The 25,865-nt window shown below is 46.9% G+C and overlaps 1 protein-coding gene across 1 annotated transcript in view; it reads left to right on the top strand.

Annotated features, from left to right (window-relative positions):
* Positions 1–25,865, top strand: part of LOC126257452 (protein phosphatase 1 regulatory subunit 21) — a 190,331-nt gene that overhangs the window by 48,863 nt on the left and 115,603 nt on the right. Inside the window, exon 4 of the mRNA XM_049955565.1 lies at positions 10,600–10,722. Within this exon, the coding sequence (XP_049811522.1) occupies positions 10,600–10,722 (123 nt within the window). The remainder of the gene's footprint in view (positions 1–10,599; positions 10,723–25,865) is intronic.

Here is a 25,865-nt window from a genome sequence, read left to right on the forward strand (position 1 = left end):
TGAACAGCCCAGAGTTTTAAGTTTCAAATAATGTTCAAAAGTCAAGAAAACAAAGAAACTAAACTTGATTTCCTTTTAGTATGCTGTACTGTTGTATTTTCCTATATTTTGTATATCAGAAGGGCTTTCATTGATCTATAATAATGAATGATTGTCCATATAAAAAGAACTTCTAAGTTTTACAGTGCAATGAAAAAAGTGGTTAAAATTTGCAGAGAGTGTGATGACTGATTGACTTTGCCATTTGATTATATGCAGAACCTCCCACTTCCACATTTGCCAGTGCAAGGTCATTTTTTCTCAGGCAGCAGTGGGTTTTAATTTTGAGATACACAGCAACAAACAGATGAAGTTAAGTCTTATTGTCATCATGAGGGCCAAAATATGGATGGTTCTAATGAAATGTGCACCTTTCCATTCCATTACATTGAGAGCTTCGTAAAAAGAAAAGAGAGAGAACTTCACTTGTTCAGTGGTGCATGTGAAGACCAAAATAACATTCATAGTTACTTATTCTTTTCAGCACACAGTGGCAGATCTGAAAAAGCTACCACTATTTTCCCATTAGAAGGCACTCTTATCTATCGTATGACTGTGACTTTGGTTTGTGAAAAAGTTGTGTGAGACTGTCTGATCTGTATCAGTGTATGCCACTTATTGTCAGATCCAGCCACCTTTGTCACTTTAAAGTTTATGCAACAAAAGCAAGCAAAATAGTGGATTTTTAAAACATGGTGGATTCCTTTATACAAGAAGTCTGTCATATGAGCTGAAGTACTGGGAGAAGGTACTAGAAAACAGAACCAAGTATCATTTGCTCCCCAACAGTTCCTGTACTGTGAGTACAGTTCAGAAAATAAAGGGCAAGTTGCTGAGCCTTATATCGGAGGACTTGAAGTCTATAAGTTTAAACTAGTGAAAGCCAAGTCATACTGGGCTTCCTTAAGCAGAAGCAGATGATGGGAAAGTTATCATAAACAACAAAAAGAAAAATAATATTGAGAACTACTAAAGTATATTACAGATCCACAATGTCAAGTCTTCTCTAATCCACTGGAAATGTGGCCTACCACAGAAATTGATGAAGTTGACTGAAAAGCAGCAGGAGACAACCATCTTTTGTAACATACTATGTATTCATATGTATACAAGCTTGGGGAAGTTTTCTGAACACTTGGGAGGTATAAAGTTAATATTAAACATATTAAGTGGTTTATGTTTAGGAGCATTGAGAAACAGTTAAGTTATTTGGTTATCATTTAAATATACTTCATAACATGATAATGTACAGTAATAGTATACTCAGGGCAGACATATTTATTTTGTATTGCATTTATTGCAGTTGAAATACAGTCATTCATTAATATATGTTCTTTCTTTCATGTGATTTAAATAAGTGCCTTAGGGTGATCTCATCTCAAATCATACAGGTCAAGAGTGAATGTGTCACATCACTATTTCAAAGTTCGCCGAAAAAATATGTTGAAGTTCCACGTGATTTCTCAGCAAAACTACAATATTTTGATTTTCTGATGATATATTAAAATGCTACAGACCTCTCTAAATTAGAGTATTTGTGAAAATGTTGTAACGAAAGGGAAAACTGAAAAATTGTAATAAAGAAACCAAAAATGATAGAGATTTGAATTTATTTCCAATAAATACTTTGTCCCCATTGAGACATGACTGATACATACACACTTCTGAGGAGCTTTATCATTTTTTAAATAAACTGTGTAAATTTGTAACTTTTTGTGAATTTCTAAATTGTTTTGAAAATATGAATTGTCACAGTATGTTAATTGTCTTGAAACATGATAGTGGAAAGACTGCTGTCAGCTATGACTTTAATGCATGAAATTCTTAAACTGTCAAAATATTTGCTCATAGAGATGAAAGAATCTGAAATTTTTTGGTTATTTAGAAATTATTTTCTCCAATACCCCATTGTAAATGTTCCAAAAATTTCATGGTACATTAGTTGGTCATTGTACTTAAGGAATGTACAATCAGAGTGGGCAGTACTTGTCTGTACAAAATGTGTGAAATTTTTTAGGTAAACTTAACTTTACTCTCAAGGTCAAAAAATCATGGACACTTAAATACAGGTATTTAAATTGATTGCTGATTTTTAACTAAATGCCATTCAAAACTGATATTTCTGGATCAAAATAATTACAATATTATAAGTGAGTGGGAAAGCAATTTATAATTTTGCTCAAAAGCATTTTATAACAAAAATGAGATTTAGAATATTTATACCCATTTTTCTTTTTATGATGATATTCGCAAATTATTATTGCGTTCTGTCATGATTTTACTTCTTCATCGCTTTCCAGGAATTAAAATTGTCTATAATGTAACAATCAACACAGCACTGTTGAAAAGAATTAATTTGTTTTTCATCTGCTCCTAATTTAATTTGTATAGCTGAGCTGAATTTGCACACAGACAAGGATGATTCAACAAGAGCAGTACATGGGAAATGGGAACTGCACACTGATCTTTTAATGATGGCCATTTGAAAGCATTAGTAGGACCATGAAGTGTTGTAAAGGAGGCGGTTATATCTTGCAGCTCATGAGATACAATTATTATCTGCCCCACTCACCACTGATTGTCATACACACAAGAAATGAAGTGGCTCACTACAAAGTCTTCTAATGTGTACTGTGGTGTCTGCATTTCACACACAGTAACAGGCTGCATTTCGTGGAGAACCGTTCTTGCATTGTATTTGTCACTCTGGGATGAAACCCAGTAGTGATGTAATTGAATTCCTGCTACAGGTTTCGTAGCAGACCACTCTTCTCTCTTTTTTAAATGAAATTCCCTTAATGTACTTTTATTTAGAATTAATTGTTTCATGTTTGTTACTTATGTTGATATCTCTAATAGTGTCAACAGTTTTGTGCTGGAGATTAAATCTTGTTGCAAGATGTTTAGAGAGACCTCATACCCCATCACATGCATTTTTTCCTTGACCTGTTGCTGAAAATATCAATTTTTTGACTTAATTCCTGTACTATAATGTTGACCAACCTCATAAAGCTGAAAGTAGTTTTTAAAATGAGATGCTGCACCATCAGTCTCATAAACATGTTTAGGAAAGGCATGGGCTCTAGATGCTATGTCATCAATTATCATGCTGAAAGCGTAGCATGCATGTGCACCGTCATGAATGAGATCATCTCTGCCAATACCAAAACAGTTTGATGTTCCAAGGAAGTGAATATTGATACCTATGATGTGTGCCAATGCTAACTTTGAATTTTGTTCTGCAAAGCAACAGATCTGTTCTCAGCAAAGTCAAAATGAAGAACTAATGTATCAGTTTTCTGGGATGTGGCTTATTTTACTTCTTCTGTGGCCTATCTCTGACTCCTTTGGATATGATGATGAGCTATTCCTTTCGTGACCAATGCGTAACCTCTGTAACAAACTTCTCTGGCTCTTCTGTCTTCTTCACCAACTCTCCTCCCTCCTGTAATGCATATGTTATGTCATTGTCAATGTCCTGAAGGTGTAATGCTTCAGCAGCCATCACTTCAGCACCAGAACACATTGCACACTCCTGCAACCAACATTTATCTTGCATCTCTTGAGATATACACAAAAGCATCAGGTCCATATTTGTGTACTTCTTTACTGTGACTCTGCTTATGGCAAAACAAACAAGTTTCAAATTAGTGCAGTAAATACATGTGCATACTCCCTTCACTGGCTGGCATTTTACCCATTTTTGTCATAAGGAGTAGGATTTTGTGATACCAGATTTTAAATTCAGGTTCTCCTTTTTCATTAGGAGATATGCTCCTCTTGCTGATCTTGTCATACGTTTTTTTACTCTTTCAATTTTTTTTTGCCACGTAAGGTCAGCCTGGTTAGGACTTTGCCTGCTGCAGTCTTTGTCATCACTCAGATAATATTACAGATCAACAGTAAGCACATCATCTTGTAACAGATGCCCACAGTACAATTCTGGATAAGCCCAAATACCATCCTCGTTCTTTATTTTATGAGCTTTCGAAATCAAATAATGTGAGGAAGTGGGTATTTATTTCTACAGGCTGGTCAGAAATTCCCATTATGGAGGATAGCGAGAACAGATCATTTTGAATAGGAACCCATGTCCGGAATCATATCGTTTCCATTCTACAACAGTTTCAATTAAGATGTGTACCTCTTCAATGTCTGCTTAGGGCAAGAGAAACGTCTCAGAGTTCCCTGTCCTGGTATGCAACAGGATAGACACGATGACGTGTACTATGTCAAATGATCCCCAGATGTCATTTATTGTCTGCTTTGCTGTGAGACAGAGTCAATACCTGTGCATAACCAATAGAGGAAACATGGTGCAGTACACGTTTTGCGGAATACGCAGACATTCTCCTTTTGTATGGTGAAGCTGGAGGTAACGGAAGAGCTGCTAGTCGGCTGTGTCACGAACATTTTCCACACCATCACACTCCATCGCACAAACTGTTTGCCCAAGTTACACATCTACGAGAAACGGGTACCTTCACCATGAGGAGGCAGGACTGTGGTGCTCCACGGTGACGCTGCACTCCCATATTTGAAGGTTGTGTACTGCGTCGTTTTGAAGATAGCCCTTCAATGAGTTTGTGAACAATTGCGCATGCAATGGCTGTTAGTCACAGTATTGTCTTGGACGTCCTGCATGAGCAACAATTACATCCGTACCTCTTTCCCCCCCCGACCCCTCTTTCCCCCCCGACCCCTCTTTCCCCCCCGGGCCCTCTTTCCCCCCCCGAGCCCTCTTTCCCCCCCGACCCCTCTTTCCCCCCCGACCCCTCTTTCCCCCCCGACCCCTCTTTCCCCCCGACCCCTCTTTCCCCCCCGACCCCTCTTTCCGCCCCGACCCCTCTTTCCGCCCCGACCCCTCTTTCCGCCCCGACCCCTCTTTCCGCCCCGACCCCTCTTTCCGCCCCGACCCCTCTTTCCGCCCCGACCCCTCTTTCCGCCCCGACCCCTCTTTCCGCCCCGACCCCTCTTTCCGCCCCGACCCCTCTTTCCGCCCCGACCCCTCTTTCCGCCCCGACCCCTCTTTCCGCCCCGACCCCTCTTTCCGCCCCGACCCCTCTTTCCGCCCCGACCCCTCTTTCCGCCCCGACCCCTCTTTCCGCCCCGACCCCTCTTTCCGCCCCGACCCCTCTTTCCGCGCCGACCCCTCTTTCCGCCCCGACCCCTCTTTCCGCGCCGACCCCTCTTTCCGCCCCGACCCCTCTTTCCCCCCCGACCCCTCTTTCCCCCCGACCCCTCTTTCCCCCCCGACCCCTCTTTCCCCCCCGACCCCTCTTTCCCCCCCGACCCCTCTTTCCCCCCCCGACCCCTCTTTCCCCCCCCGACCCCTCTTTCCCCCCGACCCCTCTTTCCCCCCGACCCCTCTTTCCCCCCGACCCCTCTTTCCCCCCCGACCCCTCTTTCCCCCCCGACCCCTCTTTCCCCACCGACCCCTCTTTCCCCCCCGACCCCTCTTTCCCCCCCGACCCCTCTTTCCCCCCCCGACCCCTCTTTCCCCCCCCGACCCCTCTCTGGCCCCCCCGACCCCTCTCTGGCCCCCCCGACCCCTCTCTGGCCCCCCCGACCCCTCTCTGGCCCCCCCGACCCCTCTCTGGCCCCCCCGACCCCTCTCTGGCCCCCCCGACCCCTCTCTGGCCCCCCCGACCCCTCTCTGGCCCCCCCGACCCCTCTCTGGCCCCCCCGACCCCTCTCTGGCCCCCCCGACCCCTCTCTGGCCCCCCCGACCCCTCTCTGGCCCCCCCGACCCCTCTCTGGCCCCCCCGACCCCTCTCTGGCCCCCCCGACCCCTCTCTGGCCCCCCCGACCCCTCTCTGGCCCCCCCGACCCCTCTCTGGCCCCCCCGACCCCTCTCTGGCCCCCCCGACCCCTCTCTGGCCCCCCCGACCCCTCTCTGGCCCCCCCGACCCCTCTCTGGCCCCCCCGACCCCTCTCTGGCCCCCCCGACCCCTCTCTGGCCCCCCCGACCCCTCTCTGGCCCCCCCGACCCCTCTCTGGCCCCCCCGACCCCTCTCTGGCCCCCCCGACCCCTCTCTGGCCCCCCCGACCCCTCTCTGGCCCCCCCGACCCCTCTCTGGCCCCCCCGACCCCTCTCTGGCCCCCCCGACCCCTCTCTGGCCCCCCCGACCCCTCTCTGGCCCCCCGACCCCTCTCTGGCCCCCCCGACCCCTCTCTGGCCCCCCCGACCCCTCTCTGGCCCCCCCGACCCCTCTCTGGCCCCCCCGACCCCTCTCTGGCCCCCCCGACCCCTCTCTGGCCCCCCCGACCCCTCTCTGGCCCCCCCGACCCCTCTCTGGCCCCCCCGACCCCTCTCTGGCCCCCCCGACCCCTCTCTGGCCCCCCCGACCCCTCTCTGGCCCCCCCGACCCCTCTCTGGCCCCCCCGACCCCTCTCTGGCCCCCCCGACCCCTCTCTGGCCCCCCCGACCCCTCTCTGGCCCCCCCGACCCCTCTCTGGCCCCCCCGACCCCTCTCTGGCCCCCCCGACCCCTCTCTGGCCCCCCCGACCCCTCTCTGGCCCCCCCCACCCCTCTCTGGCCCCCCCGACCCCTCTCTGGCCCCCCCGACCCCTCTCTGGCCCCCCCGACCCCTCTCTGGCCCCCCGACCCCTCTCTGGCCCCCCCGGACCCTCTCTGGCCCCCCGACCCCTCTCTGGCCCCCCCCGACCCCTCTCTGGCCCCCCCGACACCTCTTTCCACCCTATCCTCTTGCACCCACCCCCTTTCCCCTCCCCATTATCCCCTCCCCCTTACCCCCTCCCCCCTTACGCCCTCCCCCCTTACGCCCTCCCCCCTTACGCCCTCCCCCCTTACGCCCTCCCCCCTTACGCCCTCCCCCCTTACGCCCTCCCCCCTTACGCCCTCCCCCCTTACGCCCTCCCCCCTTACGCCCTCCCCCCTTACGCCCTCCCCCCTTACGCCCTCCCCCCTTACGCCCTACCCCCTTACGCCCTCCCCCCTTACGCCCTCACCCCTTACGCCCTCACCCCTTACGCCCTCACCCCTTACGCCCTCACCCCTTACGCCCTCCCCCCTTACGCCCTCCCCCCTTACGCCCTCCCCCCTTACGCCCTCCCCCCTTACGCCCTCCCCCCTTACGCCCTCCCCCCTTACGCCCTCCCCCCTTACGCCATTCCCACTTACGCCATTCCCACTTACGCCATTCCCACTTACCCCAACCCCCCCACATCCCCCCTCTCTCTACACTTACCTTCTCCCCCTTTCCCCTCCCCCCATTACGCCTCCCCCCTACCCCTCGCCTCCCTACCCCTCGCCTCCCTACCCCTCGCCCCCTACCCCTCGCCCCCTACCCCTCCCCCCTACCCCTCGCCCCCCTACCCCTCGCCCCCCTACCCCTCGCCCCCCTACCCCTCGCCCCCCTACCCCTCGCCCCCCTACCCCTCCGCCCCCCTACCCCTCGCCCCCCTACCCCTCGCCCCCCTACCCCTCGCCCCCCTACCCCTCGCCCCCCTACCCCTCGCCCCCCTACCCCTCGCCCCCCTACCCCTCGCCCCCCTACCCCTCGCCCCCCTACCCCTCGCCCCCCTACCCCTCGCCCCCCTACCCCTCGCCCCCCTACCCCTCGCCCCCCTACCCCTCGCTCCCTACCCCTCGCCCCCCTACCCCTCGCCCCCCTACCCCTCGCCCCCTACCCCTCGCCCCCTACCCCTCGCCCCCTACCCCTCGCCCCCTACCCCTCGCCCCCCTACCCCTCGCCCCCCTACCCCTCGCCCCCCTACCCCTCGCCCTCCTACCCCTCGCCCCCCCTACCCCTCGCCCCCCTACCCCTCGCCCCCCTTACCCCTCGCCCCCTACCCCTCGCCCCCCCTACCCCTCGCCCCCCTACCCCTCGCCCCCTACCCATCGCCCCCCTACCCCTCGCCCCCTACCCCTCCGTCCCTTACCCCTCGCCCCCTACCCCTCCGTCCCTTACCCCTCGCCCCTTACCCCATCCCCCTTAGCGCAGCCCCCTTAGCACACCCCCCTACCCCTCCCCCTTACCACCTTACCTCCTCCCCCTTACACCCTCCAAACCTAACCCCCTCTCCCCCTTACACCCTCCCCACCTAACCCTCTCTCCCCCTTACACCCTCCCCACCTAACCCCCTCTCCCCCTTACACCATCTCCACCTTATCCCCTCTCCACCTTGTCCCCTCTCCCCTCTTTCCCTTAGCCCCTCTCTCCCTTAGCCACTCTCTCCCTTAGCCACTCTCTCCCTTAGCCCCTCTCCCCCTTAGCCCCTCTCCCCCTTAGCCCCTCTCCCCCTTAGCCCCTCTCCCCCTTAGCCCCTCTCTCCCTTTAGCCCCTCTCCCTTTATCCCCTCTCCCCCTTAGCCCCTCTCCCCCTTAGCCCCTCTCCCCCTTAGCCCCTCTCCCCCTTAGCCCCTCTCCCCCTTAGCCCCTCTCCCCCTTACCTCCTCTCCCCCTTAGCCCCTCTCCCCCTTACCTCCTCTCCCCCTTACCTCCTCTCCCCCTTAGCCCCTCTCCCCCTTACCTCCTCTCCCCCTTAGCCCCTCTCCCCCTTACCTCCTCTCCCCCTTAGCCCCTCTCCCCCTTACCTCCTCTCCCCCTTACCTCCTCTCCCCCGTCCCCTCTCTTCCCCCCGCCCCCCTCTCTTCCCCCCGCCCCCCTCTCTTCCCCCCGCCCCCTCTCTTCCCCCCGCCCCCCTCTCTTCCCCCCGGCCCCCTCTCTTCCCCCCGGCCCCCTCTCTTCCCCCCGGCCCCCTCTCTTCCCCCCGGCCCCCTCTCTTCCCCCCGGCCCCCTCTCTTCCCCCCGGCCCCCTCTCTTCCCCCCGGCCCCCTCTCTTCCCCCCGGCCCCCTCTCTTCCCCATCGGCCCCCTCTCTTCCCCATCGGCCCCCTCTCTTCCCCATCGGCCCCCTCTCTTCCCCATCGGCCCCCTCTCTTCCCCATCGGCCCCCTCTCTTCCCCATCGGCCCCCTCTCTTCCCCCCGGCCCCCTCTCTTCCCCCCGGCCCCCTCTCTTCCCCCCGGCCCCCTCTCTTCCCCCCGCCCCCTCTCTTCCCCCCGGCCCCCTCTCTTCCCCCCGCCCCCCTCTCTTCCCCCCGCCCCCCTCTCTTCCCCCCGCCCCCCTCTCTTCCCCCCGCCCCCTCTCTTCCCCCTCTTTTCCCCCCGCCCCCTCTTCCCCCACCCCCTCTTCCCCCACCCCCTCTTCCTCCCTCTTCCTCCCTCTTCCCTCCGCCCCCTCTTCCGCCCTCTTCCCCCTCTTCCCTCCGCCCCCTCTTCCGCCCTCTTCCCCCTCTTCCCTCCGCCCTCTCTTCCGCCCTCTTCCCCCTCTTCCCTCCGCCCTCTCTTCCGCCCTCTTCCCCCTCTACCCCCTTTTCCCTCCGCCCCCTCTTCCCCCCTCTTCCCCCCTCTTCCCCCCTCTTCCCCCCTCTTCCGCCCTCTTCCGCCCTCTTCCCCCTCTTCCCCCCGCCCCCTCTTCCCCCCAGCCCCGTCTTCCCCCCTCTTTCCCCCGCCCCCTTCTCCCCCCGCCCCCTCTTTCCCCCACCCCCTCTTTCCCCCGCCCCCCTCTTTCCCCCACCCCCTCTTTCCCCCGCCCCCCTCTTTCCCCCACCCCCTTTTTCCCCCGCCCCCTCTTTCCCCCCACCCCCTCTTTCCCCCCCGTCCGCCCTTTCCCCCCTCTCGCCAGCCCCATTCCATCGAGCTACGGAGCCCCTTGAAGACGTCTCCTGCAGTCGGATATGAAACGTTGGGAATTGACATAGAATTCATCAATCTACCACGGACATAACGGACATATTATTTCCAACCGTGAAAGTCTACATTTTAGTATCAAAAAAAGATCAACATTGTATGTGGAAAGCTTAGCTTCTCTTGCAGCTTATTAATCTGTATGAGACCAATATTATAAGTGAAACATTTATTTTTCTTGTAGCAAAACTACGTATATTAATTTAAATGATTAACTTTCCCTATTTGTGTATATGTGCTACTTAACAGCGATATTGCTATTGTCTGACTACATCATGAAAATATGCAGTGTACATGTTGCTGCACATCAAAGATCTTTCCATAACATGTTTTATTGTTTTTATTGAGTTCCATATTTTTAGGACCGGGAAATTCTATGCCGGTGTATGAAACCATGACCATTCAGAGGATTGATAAGTTTTACAGTTCCGAGGAAAAGTATACTGTCACTTAACATGGGAAAAGTATATTTTCATCCAGGAGAAAGTGTATTTTTAACCTTGTAATCTAGGAAAAAATCCGGGAATTTTTGATTCTTCTCCGCGTATACACTCTCCCTCCGCTCTACCCCGCTTGCACTTGCACACCCCCTATCACCCACTGCCTTGATACTTCACAATATACATGTACAGAGTGCTACTTGTCCTATTCAGTCCATGATGTTAATGCGTGTACCGTTGGTTCGACATTCCCAATTTTTGTATTGTGTTTCTAAGGAATTAGCATATTTACTATAATCTTTGTACTTTGTTGTTGTTTTAAATCCTATTTTATAGTAAGATGCTATCTAAAATTTTATACGGAAATGTAGAAATATTTTTTCATTCCTAGTTTTTTAATTTTTGCAGCTTCATGATAAGGATGAAGCTCACCAGCGAGATGTATCTGAGCTGAGATCTAAATTGGATGCTTTAGAAGCTGAATTGAAACAACACCATGAAGTGAATACAGATGCGGAACACAAATATAAGGTGATTATTGTGCTTGTTTTATGGGTGTTTATTGGTCATGTGCAAACTATCTTAATCGCTCGCTCTGTTTCTTACAGTTTCGACTTGATTCTTCTTCTTGTGAATTTATATTATTTGAAAACATACAAAATAGTTTAATGCATTTGTCAATTTATGGTAGATTGTTGTGGCTCTATTGCTCTGTCATGTACTTAAAGAAACATATTTTAACAGATGTAAAAGTTGAAGTTTGTAGATCTTTTGGTTTACTGGTTGCTGGGGTTATTTTGTCTAGTACTCAACCATCCACCCCCCTCCCCCCCACCCCCCCCCACCCCAAAAAATAACATGATCAAGAAATTTCTCATGGTCAGTTGTCAGCAGGATCATTACCTGTTACAGCAGATGTGTTCATTTCTTCCACATTGGTGTGAATTATTGATAGATCATTTCGTGCTGCATTAACTCACTTTGTACTTGCTGGATCGTAAATATGCTCTGAAGTCAGATTCATAATGTAAAACTCTTGTATTCATTTTATCTGTAACTGTAGATTATTCTCCGGACAAACAGTTTTTAATTCTTAGGTTCTAGGCCATGATTTTATAACTGTGCAAACCCCTTTAGGAAAGTGTAATATACCATAAACCCATAATGTCTATAGAGGAGAATATGCTGTCATCGTTATGTTAGTTCACAAAGGATTGAATTTACTTGTACTTGCAATACACATTCATGTAGGCCTGTGGTTGCCAATCTTTCTGAAACAATTACCTGTGGATGTGATCAGAAATTGACCAAAATACCAACAAAATTTGGCATCCATCAAAATTTTAAATAAAAAAATCATTTTTAAAGTGATGAATGATAAATAATACTTTGTTAACATACAAGGAAATAAACCTCACCACTTTTTTCTAAAGTTTCTTTACTAAACCAACAAAAAGAGACAATTAGACATTTTTTTTCTCATAGATCTAACAATGTGTATTTATATTTTGTGTAGTGTTTGCCGAAGCGCGCAGTAAGACACATTCAAAATTTGTTTGGCCCCTTTAGCTCAGTCAACGAAGATCAAAAAAGATTGAACAGACAAAAAGAGGGTTGTTGCAAATCTTTGTACACTGTTAGGAGGGAGCATCATGAACAGCATGCTAAAAATGCCCACCAGAAGGTGTGAGTGTGAGAACACTTATTAAGTAACTTTTTAAGTTTTCGTGAATAACTGAAAAACCACTGTGTCTAGTAAAAATATTTCACTGTGCAAAATTAAACTACATTAAATTTCCCACAGAAAAGGTCCTACTTATTTTTTTTTCTCTAGAAGTATTATTTTCTGCATTGCAGGTGACGGAAAATCGCAGATTATTAAAAACAGTCTTTCAATGGTGTAATATTACTGTTTACTGTTGAATGAAGTGGGTTGAGAACAAATATTAAATGTGTGTACCTTGTCTAAGTGCAGTAGAGCTGTATTAATGGATAAATTGTCTTTTAGGGATGTAACAGGGTGAAGGGGGCAGTGACGGAGTGTAGAAGTGCTAGGGAAGGTAGGTCACCATATCGTGGTTATACAGTTCCCTCCTTAGTAAGCCTGCAACTGAATAGAAAGTAGGTGACTTCCCACTCCGTTAACCCCACTACATCACAAGGAACAACTACTGGGCACTTCACAAAGTTACACGGTCCTCTGCAATGTACTTTACGAATCCCTGCAAGATGTGGGCAGACATGCCTGGGTGTGTGCATTAACACTACATGGAATACAGATATGAGTTACTAACAACACTAATGCAAGAAACTCGTGGATAGAATGTATGTAAATCTCTGCACACTGTCCTACACTGCTAGAGGAGAAATTCATTCTTAGCTCTCCCAACATATAAAGAGGCCCAGAGGCTTAAATTGGCTCTCACAGCTACAGAAGTAGGTCACCAAGTTGTTATGGAACAGCCCCAGTCAAGCAGTACATTACAGCAAATTACTGTTCTAGAACTGAACTTGCTTAGTCCCATTGCACCGGACATATTTGCACTCACCTCTGAGGATACATTGTGGATGTGTGGTAAGTGGTCCAACTCAGTCTAGCCCACTCTACAAGTGCCAGCACTTCCTGAATGACCGAGCGAGGTGGCGCAGTGGTTAGCACACTGGACTCGCATTCGGGAGGACGACGGTTCAATCCCGTCTCCAGCCATCCTGATTTAGGTTTTCCGTGATTTCCCTAAATCATTTCAGGCAAATGCCGGGATGGTTCCTTTGAAAGGGCACGGCCGATTTCCTTCCCAATCCTTCCCTAACCCGAGCTTGCGCTCCGTCTCTAATGACCTCGTTGTCGACGGGACGTTAAACACTAACGACCACCACCACTTCCTGAATGGAGATTTATGTAATCTACCTGTAGCACATTAATAGTGAGAGAACTGCAGTAGCTCAGAGAACAGGCTGCAGTTAAGATGCAATTATTTTTTATGGAAGGCTCTCAGGGTTTCCAACTTGGTGAAAGTTTTGAGGTGATGTTGGGCAGTGGATTTTTAATTTTACTTTGTGCATCGTTTCTCATAATGGATGCTTAAGCACCCCACAGGGCCTGTAAATTACTAAAATGAGCAACCATAAAATAATCCTAAATATGTTACTTGCAGTCTCCTTGTCCACTTTTTAGCTAGCTGTGCCTGGAAAACAAATTCCTACACCCTATTTTGAAGGGAGTGAGGAAGTTATGACAGAAAATTGCTCCTCAAAGTTCCATTTTCTATAAATTCATTTTCAGCAACAAATTGTTCAAATAATTCAATGTACAGTTTAGCTTGCTTACAAGTGGTAGGTTTCAATACTCTGCTCATCACATGAATTTAGGACAAGCCTGATGCACAAACTATGCTAGACTGAAATGATAGACACATTTAATTATTTGCAGTTCATGAAAAAGCTGAATTTCTAACAGTTCCATAAACAGCACAATGCACTCCATCATGAAACTCGGCAGTGGCTTGGTATCTGATAAAGACATACATTATTGACAAGTTTTTGAGCAATGAAACCCACAAGGCAGCTCCAGAGTTGCTTATGTATTCTCTATGCAATCAGGAGAAGACCACAAAATGGAACTACCATCTCTAAAATGCCTACGCACGTGCCTCAGTGCTCTAAAAGTGCTCTCTTGGAATACTAAATTACTAATAACTTGGCCAGTTGGGATTATATCAGCACTAATTTTTGCTATTGTAGATCAATGTGTAAGGAAGATTTCATTTTAAGTTTATTTTTATGTCTTAATATAGCCGGTAAGATTTTTTTAAAAATGGTACTTTAGGTGGTCTTTACCGTCAGAACTGTCCATTCTGTCATTACTGTATGATTGTTAAATCAATTCAAATTTTCTGACATTTGGAGTGTTGCAATAATTTTCTATACCTAAAATGGTGCTGTAATCTCTTTATCCTAGCTTATGTATAAGTAGTGAATAATCTATTTTTCTAACTTTTTAGTCCAAAATTTACATTGCCATTAAAAACTTGAAAATTTCAACATCATGTTTTACATTAAATTACACATATTATAAAAATTTCAACCCAGTATCTCTTAACTCTGCCAAATGTAAAATTTCAGAAAATAGTGGTTTCTGGGGCAACTGCTTACCTGATGTTCAAACTCTGTATTCCTCACTTTTACATACTTCTACAGCATACTACTAACAAAATTTATAATTAAATCACTATCAAAATTTTATGTTATACAGTTATGTAATCCATGTCAGCAACAAGAACACAAAGAGTGCGCTTGGCTCGGCCTTGGGGTTGAATGGAAGAAGAGTAGGGGTAGTCCCTCTCTCTCCATCAAACTAGCAAACTGTTGCTAAGCAGCTAAGGCACTTGCTTACCCACAATACCACAAATTTCAATGAGCTCTACAGTATGAGACTTGTTGAAACATTACAATGTCTCAGTACTGCCATCCAACTGGAAAGCCAAAAGCTTTTCATCACTAGTACATGCTGGGAAAATCTACATTTATTTATGATTGTAATGGAAATGAAGTGGAGGCGAGCGGCTGCTGGGTGGCCAAATGAAATTCTGAGAAATGAGAAAATACAACACACTGATCAAATTAATAGTGGATAATTTGTGTTAGAAAATGTTTGCAAGTGGGATGAATACATATAATTGAAGATTGCAAGTCATGGAAATGTCCAGAGGTGGCCATTGTTGTTGTTGTTGTTGTTGTTACTACTACTACTACTACTCTTGTTTTTGTTGTTACTACTACTACTACTACTACTACTACTACTCTTGTTTTTGTTGTTGTTGTTGTTAGCCCTCAGGAGATGTCATTTTGTCTCACAAGGGTAATCGACCCCAGATTGGGAATCACTGACCAGGGCCCTTCTACTTCCTGTTGAGCCCATTCTCCCGTGTATCTTTCTTATTCTGCAACCCAAATTATTGTCAGGAGTTAAACTGGTGTTGCTGATAGGTAAATAACTGCTAATTGTTCTGTTCCTGATTATTGTAAGACAGCAGGGTGTTGCACAACTATGGAAGTGTAAAATTACTAAACGGCAACTTTTAGGCACCAGGAATTTACAGTTTGTGTTGCAGACTCGTATGTTTGTATATTATTATATGCTTCTGAAATTAAAGTGCCACTTATTCTTCAGAAACTTGTTGAATGTACAACAGTTTATGAAAACCTATGGTCAAATATTGTGCAGCTGGAGCTGGTGTTTAGTCTCTACAAATATTTGCGAGTCAGTAGATCACCAGTAAACGGAAAAAGAGATTTTTTTATTGCCCTCTTATGTTGTGTAAATTATATGCTGAAATAAACTGAAGTTTATTTTCAGTTTTGAGAAAAGATTATGATGTAACTATTTCTGAACCACAAAATATAAACCACTGAAATGCAGATGTATAGTGTAGTGTAATGTAGTCCAAAGGTTCAGAAATAGTGTTTAACTGATGGTGTAGATTTCTTTGAATGATAGGATCATGAAATGACAAGGCTGAAGCAATATTAATTAATAGTAACACGTTGAGCTAGGTAGAAAGTTAAGTCTCAAAATGAGTGCATTTGGATTAGGGCTGAAGATGAAAGTTATGGTAGTATGTGTAGAAGATTATGAAGAGCATATTGTACCTAAGCCTTCTTACTCGGAATCTCCATCTCAGTGCCACTGCCTAGATATGTCTCTCTTCCACTGTCTTCTTTTACTTCCATTGATTTACAGTATATCTCTTTCTGTCTTTCTTTCCCACTGCCACTGTCTCTACCATGCCTCAACAAATCAAAAATTCTGGGGCTACCAACTTATTTTTTCCTCTATACCCACTTGTTTAAAATTTTGGTCCAAAATGCACCCTCCTCTATGGCCTCCACTCATCTGTATTTTTCATTTTCACTGTCTCCTCTATCTTTTGATCCCACTGCTTCTCTCCCTCTCCCTCTCCCTCTCCCTCTCCCTCTCCCTCTCCCTCTCCCTCTCCCTCTCCCTCTCCCTCTCCCTCTCCCTCTCCCTCTCCCTCTCCCTCTCCCTCTCCCTCTCCCTCTCCCTCTCCCTCTCCCTCTCCCTCTCCCTCTCCCTCTCCCTCTCCCTCTCCCTCTCCCTCTCCCTCTCCCTCTCCCTCTCCCTCTCCCTCTCCCTCTCCCTCTCCCTCTCCCTCTCCCTCTCCCTCTCCCTCTCCCTCTCCCTCTCCCTCTCCCTCTCCCTCTCCCTCTCCCTCTCCCTCTCCCTCTCCCTCTCACTCTCACTCTCACTCTCACTCTCACTCTCACTCTCACTCTCACTCTCACTCTCACTCTCACTCTCACTCTCACTCTCACTCTCACTCTCACTCTCACTCTCACTCTCACTCTCACTCTCCCTCTCCCTCTCCCTCTCCCTCTCCCTCTCCCTCTCCCTCTCCCTCTCCCTCTCCCTCTCCCTCTCCCTCTCCCTCTCCCTCTCCCTCTCCCTCTCCCTCTCCCTCTCCCTCTCCCTCTCCCTCTCCCTCTCCCTCTCCCTCTCCCTCTCCCTCTCCCTCTCCCTCTCCCTCTCCCTCTCCCTCTCCCTCTCCCTCTCCCTCTCCCTCTCCCTCTCCCTCTCACTCTCACTCTCACTCTCACTCTCCCTCTCCCTCTCCCTCTCCCTCTCCCTCTCCCTCTCCCTCTCCCTCTCCCTCTCCCTCTCCCTCTCCCTCTCCCTCTCCCTCTCCCTCTCCCTCTCCCTCTCCCTCTCCCTCTCCCTCTCCCTCTCCCTCTCCCTCTCCCTCTCCCTCTCCCTCTCCCTCTCCCTCTCCCTCTCCCTCTCCCTCTCCCTCTCCCTCTCCCTCTCCCTCTCCCTCTCCCTCTCCCTCTCCCTCTCCCTCTCCCTCTCCCTCTCCCTCTCCCTCTCCCTCTCCCTCTCCCTCTCCCTCTCCCTCTCCCTCTCACTCTCACTCTCACTCTCACTCTCACTCTCACTCTCACTCTCACTCTCACTCTCACTCTCACTCTCACTCTCACTCTCACTCTCACTCTCACTCTCACTCTCACTCTCACTCTCACTCTCACTCTCACTCTCACTCTCACTCTCACTCTCACTCTCACTCTCACTCTCACTCTCACTCTCACTCTCACTCTCACTCTCACTCTCACTCTCACTCTCCCCCCTCCCGCCCCTCACTCTCCCCCCTCCCGCCCCTCTCTCTCCCCCCCTCCCGCCCCTCTCTCTCCCCCCCTCCCGCCCCTCTCTCTCCCCCCCTCCCGCCCCTCTCTCTCCCCCCCTCCCGCCCCTCTCTCTCCCCCCCTCCCGCCCCTCTCTCTCCCCCCCCTCCCGCCCCTCTCTCTCCCCCCCTCCCCCCTCTCTCTCTCTCTCTCCCCTCTCTCTCTCCTCCCCCCTCTCTCCTCCCCCCTCTCTCCTCCCCCCTCTCTCCTCCCCCCTCTCTCCTCCCCCCTCTCTCCTCCCCCCTCTCTCCTCCCCCCTCTCTCCCCCCTCTCTCCCCCCCTCTCTCTCCCCCCCTCTCTCCCCCCCTCTCTCTCCCACATCATCACTGCCTAATGTCTGTTTCTCTCGTAGTGGCAGTGTCTCCTCTCTCTTCCACCGTCACCATCTCTGCTACCTTTATCAGTGCAAAAAAGGACAGATATGTTCACATGCTAAAATTTTTGGTGAGGAATGTGGAATGAGAAATGAGGCAGCTGATTCCCCATTTTCCTGTTAGTCTTTTAAAGAGGAACATATTTGCACTTTTTGTGCTCTGACAGGAGCATTTGTCTGCAGTTATCTTCATTCTCTGCTATTGCAGGATTTGCTGTTTAATCCAAACTAATTCTACAGGTTAGTAAAGTTTTTGGTATTTTATTTATATACGTAGATACGTTTATGTACTTCAACCAATATAAACAACAAATAAGTATGCATAATAGAAGGTTAAAATGAAACTGTTTGCTTTACATTTTCTCTAGCCACTATGCTCATCATTTGCAGTTCATTGAAAATCCGTACTTGTGACTTGTGTCTTAAAAGAGTAAATGATTATTGTAAGTATTTTACTGGAATTTCAATATTACATTTTTTTTGGCAGTAATTTTAAGTTCTTTTCAGAAATGGTAAGATCCTTCTTAGTCCTTTTTTCCCACTGCAGTACCACTTTCAGCATATTTGTATATGCATCGAGTTCCCATTATATACAGACAGCATTTCATTAAGTTTTATTGGTGGAAAAGATGCTGACTTAACAGTTTGGTGGCTTCAGAACCCTTGTGATGTCCCTAGAACCATTGCCATGGGTTCAGTAAGTAAGTTAAAACTACATTTACACTTCAGACCAGATATTACATGCATAAGTACGGTAACTTTGAACCTCTGGATCTCGGTAATGGATAATGATATTGAAAAAGTTTCCAAGTTCCCCGAGAATATCATCTTCAGAAAATATTTTAAATGTTTTGGCGATCTACATGAATAGAAATTATAGAGATGGCCATCCTCACAATTGGTACTTACTGTATCCAAACATTATGGTTTTTTGGAGTTTTCTCAGGAACTGCTCATGAGCAAGTGGTGCATTTATGAGCTGCCTTAGGTCCACCCTAGACCACACCTAATGCAAAAGAACAAACTGATTTGCCCAATTTGCCTGGGCTGGAGGAAGTGTGTAGTGTTTAAATTTTGACCCTGTACTGTAGTGTAGCTACAGTATCCCCAGTCTTCTGATGTGTACAGATGGCTGCTAGGCTAAAGGCTATCCAAAACACTTGACCACCTTCTCTCTGTGATCAGTAGAACCGGAGATATAACCCCCTGAAAAAAGGTCCCATTTTTCACCCAGCTTTTTTGAACATATTGGTACTGTGCGCAGTCAGGTATGGACAAATTCACATAATTGTAAATTTACTCTTGTAATAGAGTTGCTGCAGACTACATTTCTCATTTATAATCATCCATCAGATGTATTGCTGTATCACCTGTTCTCATCCTGTCTGTTTTCCCACCTTGCAAAGGTCATCAGATGTCCCTTCTATCCATTGCTTTCAGTTTTCAAGCTCTGAATGATATTTAATGCATGATGTGTTTAATAAACAAACAAGTTTTAATTTGTGTAAACTTTTTGTTTAAATTAGTTATACGATCACTTTCATTCCTAAGGCTAAGAAACAGTCATGGAACAAGAAGAAATATGACTTGCTAATCTTTTTACCTGTTTAACTTAGGAAAGTAGAACTAACCCCCTTTTCCTCCATCCCCATGACCCTCTCTTACCCCTCTGTATCTGTGCCCACATGATACAACATTGTTTTTTTATTTGAGCTAGTTGGAATATATACTATGACTGATGGCTGTCTACCACTTTACCAACCCTTTTAATTTGTGAAATAGTTGCGTGTGAGACATTCCCTTACTTACCTGTGTTTTGCAATTTGAAGGAAGGCACCCTTAAATGAAAATATTGTAGAGAGGGCACAAATGATGGTGTGAGTGGTCATTGATTACATCATACCACAAATGGGAATTTGGTATGTATCCACCATCAGCAACCACATAGATCCCTGAATTGAAATAGCAAAATCAATGTGACCCTGCCTAATGGGTGATATGGGTATGCCCATGAAAAGAAATATTCTGCCGGGTTGCCCGATTCAGTGTGCAGGCATGACAGGAGTGGCTTGCACAATCAGTGTCAGCGTCAATACTGGGCCATTACATGTGCCACCAGGTTAACGCCTTCATGTGCATCATCCCACAGTACAAGACATGAGTTAGTTGGAGGATGCTCGCTGGAGAGGTGGTGTGCATTCAGAGTCAGCTGTGGTCAACGTTGGGACACTGTTTGTGGCATTAAGCCTGTGTTGCATTGCAAAATAGTTGCGAAATACAGGTTCAGCCATCCTGACAGCACAGTTGATAAAACTTGATGCAGAACTGGGTCATGGGCTGACGCTGTGGTTACCTCGCAAGCTGTCAATTGGAATTCGTCCAGCATTGCTGCAGGTGCTGATCAAGCACAAAACAAACTGTTTTGCAGTGGTTGAACTCTGTTTTGGGGCCAGTGGGAAGGCAACATGCCAACTGCATGAACGTGTTGTGGCAGAAGTGAATTTAATGTAGTTATATTGGTTTATAAACCATGCCCACCATTGCAGATGCTGTACTGTCTTTTCCGGGAGCTTAGACCAGTGCTTAAAAATGTATATTAAATGTTTGTGGTTAGTTAACAGGTGGAGTTTGCTGTCATACAAGTATACATGAAACTTCTTGACACCATAAATTATTGATTTAAGCCTCTTCCTCAACTTGAGTATAGTATAGTGTGCCACAGTTGTGTCACATAGGCAATTTATTTTCCAGAGCTGCCTTACAAACTATGGGACAAAATTGCCACACTCTCTTACTGGGATGCATCCATCACAAGCATAGATGGCATGCCCAGTATTTATGGCATCAGGCATTCTGCTGTTTTGAGACAATCGTTAAGGTATTGAAAAACCTGTTGTGAGGAAATAGACCACACAAATTCAATGTACTCTTTATGCAGATGTTTGAGCAGGTGTGTGATTTGTGCTGCTGGAGAAATAGACTTTGTATAATAGGTGATCTTGCTATGAAGAGACTGTAATTGTTTAAGCTTAACAGAAACTGGCATATTTATTATTGCACAATATGGTCGCATGAGGGCATAATACTAAGGATGTGCTCCAGGTTTTTAATACTGGGGGTGAAAAAGCTGTGCTGCCTAGTTGAGAACGTTGGTAGTTTTGCAAGAAACCTGGCTAGTTTCTTTAACAGTTCCTCTGGGCAATGCATTGTATAGAAATAAATGTTGGAGTGAGCACTGATAGTTGCCATTAAAGTGCCACAAATGCATAAAGACCCATTAGGTTTTTTAATGAGTCATAGGCCTCACCAATTGACTGGTTTAGACTGGTGAAAAGAAATGCCTAGTTCCTGAATTCATACAAGCTTGCCATGAACATTATCTTTTCACAGCAATTGGTCACAGATGAGCTCAACAAACTTTTGGCTCTGCTGATGATTTCATAGAGAAATGAGCAGTACCATTTTTTTGCACGTCCTAGTGATGGTTTGAAAATCTCTTTGTAAAATATGTATTGCAAAGAAAATCTGATCAGAAAATAGTACTGTTTCTGGTACTAAATTTATGTGATCCACTGTTTTGAAACCAAATGCTGTAAACGCATCTAAGCTGTAAATGTTAAGAGCATTCGATGGTTTCACTGCTAAGAATTTTAGTATGTGCCCAATGTTTTTGTACTTAGCTGTAAGTGACAGTTCTCTGGGGAAATGAGCTGCCCTTTGGCAGTCTGATATTACTTATTGCTGAGCCATTTGGGGCAAAAGTGAGTTGAATTGCTGATATATGTTGTCATCTGATTGTCAAGGCAGCTCCAGTGTCCAGCTTGAACCCCACTGTCTGTTTGAAAATAATAAAAACCAATATAAGCTTCTGCAGTGCTGGTGAAACTGTGAATTCAGCTGCTGTGACTGTGTGGAGCACGTGCTGTCATCGGTCTGTGTTGGTACAGGATGATGGCAAGCAGCTTGTTTACACACAGCTGCCAGGAATCAAGTTTGCCACACGGTGAACAGTTTGCAGGCAACAGCTTTGTGACTGAAGGGTGCTGCAGCTGGGGCATGACTGGCACTCCGTTGCCTTGCTTGGGAAATTTCTGACCTGCCTGTTCAGTACTAAAGAAAAGGGTTACTCAATGGTGAGGAATGGATGATCATCAAGATTGATGTACTAGGCCAACAACTTTACTTCCACCATTTTTTCTCAAAGTTTGGGTCTTTGTTGTGAAAAAAATTATGATTCATAGTATTGCCCATCGCTGGCCACTACATTCTCCCCTCTTTCGGATAGCATATGAATCCCGTGGCAGAAGAACTGGGTGTCTTTTGTGGGGATCTATGAATCGATTCAATTTTGCACTTGTTCATATGATCGGAAGTGCTGGTCAGCCAGACTGTATGCCACTGATCGAAAAAGGTATGCCACTGATCGAAAAAGGTATGCCACTGATCGAAAAAGGTGGTAGACAGAGAGAGCAACGTATGGAGAATACGGCGGGAGGGATTGAACTTCTCATTTCAATGTTCCCATGTATATTTTGATGGGTTTTGTGACATGGGGTCGAACACTGACCTACTGCAAAATTACCTTTACATGTCTCACTGTATTGTGGCCATTTGTGTTTCAGTGCTGGGCTCGAACGCATCAATTGCTTTCGGTAATGATGTGCTGTGACTGTCTTCGTCTGTTTCAGTAGCTACGAAAACGTTCTGTCTTCCATCGCCATACCGGTCTTACACATCAAAATCACTGTTCTTAAGGCGTTGAAAACATTCTCTGGATGTTCTTCCGCCAATAGTTCCCTGACCATTGGTCTTACCCAGCATTTTAAGAGCCACAGCCACATATTTCTTCATGTTAAAGCAGAAAATTAAAACTTCCTGCAAATGGTGAGAAATGGGTACGTAAGTTGACGTACTTAATTGAGAATGACCTTACGATGCAATCACAAGTCGACTAATATTTTTATGGCATTGTGTTTACAGATGCCTAAGCTTATTGTATTACACCTATGACCAACTACCTGAACCCCACTTGCCGCTACTGCCGTCTGTTGCAAAACAGTGGAAGCAAAGTTGTAGATCTAATACTTAAGTTTCTCACGGGAAGCAGGCACTCCAGACGACTGTGGATTTAGTTGGGAAGTTCTGTTAGGGGTGTAAAAAGAAGATAATGAATAAAAATCATCAGCTGGCTGTTGCTTGTGATGGCAACTAGCTACTTTTGTCAAGTGATTTTTGTTAGTGGAAGTATGCTGAATGTTAGAAGCAGCCTCAAAAGATTTAATAATCTTAAGAACTTCACAAAGACTAGAAATTGTTGTGCCTTATCCTTTAGCCTTGACTTTTCTGCCAAGTGGTAAGTACAAAATCACATCACGGATTTGTCTGCACAGGAAACTTTGCAGTTCTGACATGGTGATATCTACATCTATGTCATACCCCCAAGCCACCTAACAGTGTATCGTGGAGAGTACCCTGGTACCACTAACTGATCCCCCCTACCCTGTTTGACTTGCGAATGGCGCATGGGAAGAATGGTTGTGGGTAAGCCTCTGTACGAGCCCTGAGTTCTCGAATTCTCTCGTCGTGGTCACTTTGTGAGATGTAAGTGGGAGGAAGTTATCTCTTGTCTGACTCTTCCCAGAAAGTGCTCTCTCAAAATTTCAATACCAAAACCTTTCTGTGATGCACAATGATCCTCTTGTAATGTCTGCCACCGGAGTTTGTTGAGTGTCTCTGTAATGCTCTCACATTGCTCTTCGTTTGATCTTCTGCATTCCTTCCATCAGTCCTACCTGGTAAGGAACCCGCATTGATGAACAGTACTCAACAGCCAGTGAAACAAGGGCATTAGAAGCCAGTTTAATAGTGGATGAGTTACATTTGTGTAAGATTCTTCCTATGAATCTGTCTGGCATCCGTCTTTCTTGCTATTTGTTTTATGTAGTCATTCCACTTAAAGTTGCTCCTCCTAAATATTTTACAGTAGATACTTTTTCTAGCAGTTTGTCATCAATAGTGTAGTTCTACAGTAGCAGATTCCTTTTCCTATATATGTGCAATAGGTTACATTTGTTTACCTTCAGGGCCAACTGCCAGAGCCTGCACCATGCAACAATCCTCAGCATGTCATTCTGTTAACAGATATTGTCTTCTGACATTGTTACTTTCTTATAGACATAGGCATCATCTGAAAATGTTCTTAAGCATCTTGTAATGGTTCCTACTAGATCATGTATATACACTGTAAAGAGCAATGGTTCTATCTCACTTCCTTGGGATGCTTTGGAAATTACCTTTACACCAGTCGATTTTGTTCTGTTACGAGCAATGTGTTGAGTTCTGTCTGCAATGAAGTCTTGAATACAGTCACATATCTGGTCCAATACTCAGTAAGATCATATTTATTTCACTAACTGACAGTGTGGGATGGTGTCAAATGCCTTCCTGAAGTCAAGCAACGCGGCAGCAACCTGAGCACCATTGTCTACAGTGCTGTGGATCTCATGGAGGAATGGAGTGAACTGAGCTTTGCAATATCTCTGTTTGTGGAATCTGTGTTGTTTGTCTGTTTGTGGAATCCATGTTGATTTTTTATGGAAGAGATTTCTGTACTCCAAAAACACCATAATTCTCGAGCATAAAACAGGTTCCATAATTCTACAACAGATTGATATCGACAGTATAGGCCTATAGTTACGTGCATCTGTCATGCAGTCCTTGTTGAAAATGGGAATGACGAGCACTTCTTTCCAGTTGACAAGTACGCTTCTTTGCTACAGTAATTTATCATAAATGGCTGCTAAAATGGGAGCCAGTTCTTTCGCATAATCTTTATAGAATCTTACATCTCACCACAGACGACGCAGTGGCTGACGGTCTTCACTTAACGACTGAGAGCAGTGGTGCTTGTGTAGAGTCCTCAGTACTAACGGACAAGCAACACTGCTTGGTATCCGTTTGGACAGTATGGTGAAATTTAGCGTTAATGGACTACGACAGCAAACGACCGATGCGAGTGCCTTTGTTAATGGCATGATATCGCTTGCAGTGCCTCTCCTTGGTTTGTGACCATTTTTGTTGGACTCTGGACAACTGGAAAAGTGTGGCCCAGTCAGATGAATCCCGATTTCGGTTGGTAATAGCTGATGGTAGGATTGGATGTGGTGCAGACCCCACAAAGCCATTGACCAAAGTTTTCATCAAGGTGCTGTGCAAGCTGGTGGTGGCTCCATAATGGTGTGGGCTCCATTTACATGCAATGGACTGGGTTTTCTGGGCCAGTGGGCTCCATTTACAAGCAATGGACTGGGTGTTCTGGGCCAACGGAACCAATCATTGACTGGAATTGGTTATGTTTGGCTGCTTGGAGGCTGATTGCAGCAATTCATGGACTTCATATTTCCAATGACAATGGAATTTTTATGGATGACAGTATGCTATGCCACCAGATTGAAGAACATTCTGGACAATTTGAGCGAATGATTTGAACATCCAGATTGCCTAAAGTGAATCGCATTGAACATTTATGGAAGATAATCAAGAGGTCAGTTTGTGCACAAAATGTAGCACCAGCAACACTTCCTCAACTATGGACACTATGGAGGCAGCATGACTCAATATTTCTGCAGGGGACTTCCAATGAATTGTTGAGTCCATACCATGCTGAGTTGCTGCACTGTGCCGGGCAAAAAGAGGTCCACCATGATATTGGTATCCTATGACTTTTCTCACCTCAATGTACTAACCTTTTCTATATCAGAACTGCAAGGATGAGCCTTCTCTGAGAATATTATGGTTGTTGTAACTTCAATTTTGCCAGGCAATTCATCTCCAGTTCTAATGGGAGAGGGCTTTCTCTGATCTACGAAAAACTATGTGCACACCACATGTACTCTGCTTACCTCATAGCCGCTTCCTGCGTGGGGTGCACACCTGATCTATTAAAGGTAACCCTACGTTTCTGCACCCAGTAATGGAGGTCAAGAAATTTGTATATGATACTGTTGCAGAGTCTCTGGTTTAGACCTTCCACTCTGCTCCAAACCAGAGGACTGTTATCAGCCTAGGATATTATGCTACAAATAGTGAGCCTAGCCTGCACCCCATG

Source organism: Schistocerca nitens, chromosome 1 (assembly GCF_023898315.1).
Source record: "Schistocerca nitens isolate TAMUIC-IGC-003100 chromosome 1, iqSchNite1.1, whole genome shotgun sequence".
NCBI classification, from domain to species: Eukaryota; Metazoa; Arthropoda; class Insecta; order Orthoptera; family Acrididae; genus Schistocerca; species Schistocerca nitens.